The 5,000-nt window shown below is 51.4% G+C and overlaps 1 protein-coding gene across 1 annotated transcript in view; it reads left to right on the top strand.

The window, feature by feature from the left end:
* Nucleotides 1–249: 249 nt before the first annotated feature.
* The window catches only part of LOC126581644 (pair-rule protein odd-paired), a 30,077-nt gene continuing 25,326 nt past the window's right edge, over nt 250–5,000 (top strand). Inside the window, exon 1 of the mRNA XM_050245450.1 lies at nt 250–1,932. Within this exon, the coding sequence (XP_050101407.1) occupies nt 672–1,932 (1,261 nt within the window). The 5' untranslated portion in view covers nt 250–671. The remainder of the gene's footprint in view (nt 1,933–5,000) is intronic.

Here is a 5,000-nt window from a genome sequence, read left to right as displayed (position 1 = left end):
GACAAATATGCTAAACTAAATAGTGTTGTTAACAAAGTGACTTTTCAAAAACTTATTAACGTTCGAGGGGAAAAGCCGAAAAAAAAGTAGGCGTAGTTTGCGAGCACGCCACGCCCACAAAAAAAAAAATGAAGTCCTCGAAAATGGAGGCGCCGCGTTCCATGCGCCGCGGTCAACGCGTCAAACGACTGTCGGTAGCGGTAGCGAGAGGTCGATTTCTTCGAGTTGCTGCTGTGTGCTCGTGCGTGCGATCGTGCGTGCGTGCGTTGAATGTTTGTCGAGTGTGCGGTATCCAGCCAAGGTGCCTGCAGAGATCCTGCAGAGAGTGAGAGAAAGAGCACGTGCAAGTGATCCACATTTCCCGGGAAAACAACAGTGCATTTAGAAAACAAACAACGAATTGAAAGTGGCATTTTGCTTGTTTGGTGTTTTTTCCGTATTTCGTGAAGATGTGATACCGTCTTCCGGCTGTTTGCGAGTGTTTGTTGGTTTTGTGAAGTTGTGAGCTGTGCCCGAACGGCACTCTTTGTGCAATCGGAAAAAGAAAAGGAACGGAAACAATTGTGTCCGAGCGCGTCCGTGTGCGTCCAGTCCTGCGTGTGCGAACGAGTGTGTCCTTCGTGAACGATCGAGTGTGTGCGAAGTGATCGAACAGAAGATCCGATCTCAAGATGATGATGAACGCGTTCATGGATAGTGGTTCGTCGGCGCACCATTCGCATCTGGCGACGTTCGGTATCAAAATGTCGCCGGATCATCTGGAGCAAAGTAGCGAGCTGGAGTCGTCGAGTTCGGTGGCAAGTGCATCGTTGGCAGCGGCTGCTGCGGCCGCCAGTATGTTGCCACCGGGTGCGGGATCGAGTGCGGCTAACGCCAATGCCAGTGATGCCATGTTTTATCATCATCATGCTGCGGCCGCCGCTGCTCATCAGCATCATCAGCATCAGCAGCAACAACAGAGTAGCCCCTCGAATGGTGGTGGTGCCTCTGGTGGTGGTGGATCATCGAGTGCTGGTGGTAGTGGTGGTGGTGGAGGGAGTGGAACCACCTCTTCATCCGGGGCCAGTTCCTACAATGCACACCATCTCTCGCCTTCGTCGCATGCCGCCATGGCCAGCCATATGGCACCGTATGCTTCGCGGGATTTTCTTTCGCTCAAACGTGACAACGATTACGTGGCAGCCGATCCGTCGTCCCTGTTTCATGCACATGCGGCCGCGGCACATGAGAATCTGAATCATCATTCGGCGGCAGCGGCCGCAGCCATCGGTCATCATCCGTTCCATGCCGGCGTTGGATCGATGCGAGCGATGGCCGGATTGGCAACGGCAGCGGCCAGTGATTACACCCATCCGTACCATGCGGCCCATCATGCACATGCCCATGCTCACCACCATCACCAGAGCAACTATGCATCGGCGATGCACCATCATCATCAGCATCATGCGTTGGCCAATCTGCCGGTGAATCCGGGCACATCCGGAGCCTTCTTCCGGTACATGCGACATCCACCGGCCATCAAGCAGGAGATGCAGTGTCTATGGGTTGAACCGGAGCTACCACCACACCATCCTCATCATCCGCACCACCACCACCATCATCATCATCTCGGGCTGGGACTGACGGCGCTGGCCGCTTCGATCGGTGGACCGGACGGTGGAAGTCGCAAGACGTGCAACAAAATCTTCACCTCAATGCAAGAGATCGTGACGCACCTGACGGTCGATCATGTCGGAGGGCCAGAGTGTACCACGCACGCCTGCTTTTGGCTCGGTTGCACCCGCAATGGCCGCCCGTTCAAGGCGAAGTACAAGCTGGTCAATCACATCCGGGTGCACACGGGCGAGAAGCCGTTCCCGTGTCCATTTCCGGCCTGCGGAAAAGTGTTTGCCCGCTCCGAGAACCTCAAGATACACAAACGAACCCATACCGGTAAGTGGTCCCCAAAGACACAGAGAACAATACGCATTTCAGCCTTCCAGGACGAACACACTCGTTCCGGTTCCGAGAAAAGTTTGTGTGTGTCCAATTCCTTGTAGGCCAATTCCAGGACAAGCACAAAAGACAAAACGACACAGACCGTCGGCAAGGAACAGAGGCAGAGCTTCCTTGGCCCAAAAAAAGGAACGAGCTGGACCTCCTTCTTGCGCTTTCTGTTGTTTTCCGCGGGAGGTCCTTGCTTCACTTCTTCCTCTGCTCTGTTGTTTTATTCGCGGTCATAACATTAATGATTGTTTTGGAGAAGGTTTTGTGGAAGAAGTCATTTGAATTGCAGTTGAAGTTGAAGTGAACAGCGAACGCAGCAGGCTTGGAATGGAGGACGTCTTGATGGCACGCGACGCACACTTGGATTAATGGCTGGTTCTGCATCCGGCAATTGTTCCTCGCGCGAAGTACCTCCAAATGGCTAACACATCAGGATCAAGGAAGAGCGTTCGGGCATTTAATGACTTGTTTGTTGTGGTTGTAGCTGGTACTCTTTACGAGCGGCCACGAGCGCGCTGCCTAAATAGCCCTTTTATTTCTGATGAATTTATGAAGACCAAGTAAAAGGGGTACTGATCCTGATGATCAATCAATCTACTCGCTCGTGCACTTTGTGTGGCGATAATTTGTGGGCCAATGTAGTTGTTTCGTCTACCGTTGTTGGCATTATCATTAGTTCCGAAGGGTTTGTTTGGGGCCCCCGGGAGCACTGGAGGGGCTCGTAAAATGGCGGGAGTTAAACAAATCTAATTAACTGCTTCGTTCGGTACGGGATTTTAGCATCACGAATCGCTTCTTTTCGGAGATTTACCGCGACCTTCTGCTTCGGTGCTGGACCTCTCTCTATCTCCTCGTACTTCTTCTCCTGCGATTCGATTCGCACCAGACACACTGACTCTAGAATGCAAGAAAAGGATAGGGAGAGAGTGAACTGAGATTGATCTTAATTAATTTTTAAACGGCTCCAACCGTTTTTGTGGAGCGATTTGTTTCGATGTTTGGTCGATTAGGACCGGGCCTTGTGCTCGGGCGCGCGCGGATCGTGGGTCTTGTAAACAAACTTCATCCAGCGAGCAACAAGCAATGGTGCTCCTGCTCCTTTGGTTGCCTCGTCAGAGCAGAGTCGAAGATGAAGAGATGAAAAAATAAGGAGTGGAACTCGCGCTCAACGCGCTGGCTCGTGCTTTCACCTCGATGCCAGAAGAAGGTAATTAATCTCCATTTTCGTGTGAGCGAACGTGTATCATGCGTGCACTGCGAGCGCTACTAATTGATTTGCCTCAACCGGCACATCATTTCACACTTGCTCGCGAGTTGTTTGGATTTGTGAAGACACATACACGCTCAAGTGAGGGCCATTAAAAGTCAACATTAGCACTTCATCTAGACTAGCTTCTGGCAGCCGTCTGCTGGACAAGGTGCTGGCAGTGACGAAGCGTTTTGGTTCCGTAAGAATTCGCACAAATTCCTGGCCCCTGGCGGTCGGTTCAGGGGCAAAAGTGAAAGCTAGAACGCGGTTCTTCGCGTGTACTAAACGGCCATTCTTGTGAGGTGGACCACCATTACCGTCATTGTTGGTGTGTCAACCCCACGCAACACGGGGGTCGAATATTGATTTTTCCCCTGGACCACGACCACGGGACTATTATGTGGTGCGACACGGTTCGTTGCGATAATGTTAGTGATACTCCCAACCAAACACACAAACACACTGAATACACTACAGCAACTAAGGCTCTGGTTGCTCTCTGTTGGCGACCTGGATGGAAATCACTTTCCATGTTTTCCACCACCGATAGCACCACCGTAGACACAAAAGGGGATCCTAACACTCACAGACACTAACACAAGCACACAAAAAGGGGCGTCGAAGGGTCGTGCTAGGTTGATCCACAAACCACCAGCACCAGGCTGGCCAATGCTCTGGATGCTGCTTGGCCCGATGTTGTTTGTGTTGCGCATGATATTAGGATTTCCGTTGTGTCCTGCTGTCACCAGCATAAGCGTCGTCTCCTTCCACTGGACCTACCTTTAGCTAGCCGCCAGGGGAAAGAAAGAGAGATAGAACATTCCAGCTGCAGGTCTCGGAAAGGACAAACAATTAAATCGAAATCACAACAGAACCATTTTAAATAAACCTCCTCCTGTTTGGTTGGTGACTTTTGCGGTGTATAAAGGATCGTTTCAAGGACCTACATGTTGCTGTAAGATACTTGTACAATTTACGGATAAAGTCTCAAAGTGACCGAGATTAATCGGTTCGTTTGTCGTACTAGCACACAATAACCCCTTCGGTCAGCGACACTTCATAAATGCCACAACAACAAGAGCTACGACATCCTTTTTGCTGTTGCCTTTTTGTTTGTCCTGGTCCTGGTGGTCACTAGCTGGTTCTTGCAACAGCAATCATGCGCCTGCAAGTGCAACAATGTCCTTGCGGTCGGTCCGTAGTCGTTTTTCTCATTTTTTTCACCATCCACGGAGTGACGCAGAATCGAATCAACACAAGCTGCTACGGCGTCAGCCACTGCCATGGCGATGATGTGGCGGCGACAGGTCCTCTGCGGTCGTCTACTACCAACCCTCTACCCCATCAGAAAAGGGGAGCTTTTGAGGCAGCAGCAGCAGCAGCAACAGCAGGTTGGCTGCTGATGGTGAGGTTTTTATTGAATTAGTTACGGCTCAGTTGGAGCTCCACCATTTGATACCCTTTTTTGAGGTTACGGTTTGAGCTGTTCGGTGTGCTAGAACGCTTGGACTGCTTCGATCGACCTCAGCGCCTTGTCTTACCGGCCTAGAGAGGTAGGAGATAGAGGATAGAATTTTCTCACGCTCACACCACGCTCGATGAGATCGAAAAAGGAAGAATTTGAACTGCCCCCCCCCCCCCCCCTTCCTTCTGCCATGCTGCGGCCACAGCGAATGGCGAATATTGAATGTCTGTGGCGCTACCGTCTAAGGAGCTGGGTGCTTAAACGGGAAACATGAGCGGGCCACGAGGCCCCACCACGAGA

Source organism: Anopheles aquasalis, chromosome 2 (assembly GCF_943734665.1).
Source record: "Anopheles aquasalis chromosome 2, idAnoAquaMG_Q_19, whole genome shotgun sequence".
NCBI classification, from domain to species: domain Eukaryota; kingdom Metazoa; phylum Arthropoda; class Insecta; order Diptera; family Culicidae; genus Anopheles; species Anopheles aquasalis.
This window is presented reverse-complemented; position numbering and strand designations above follow the sequence as displayed.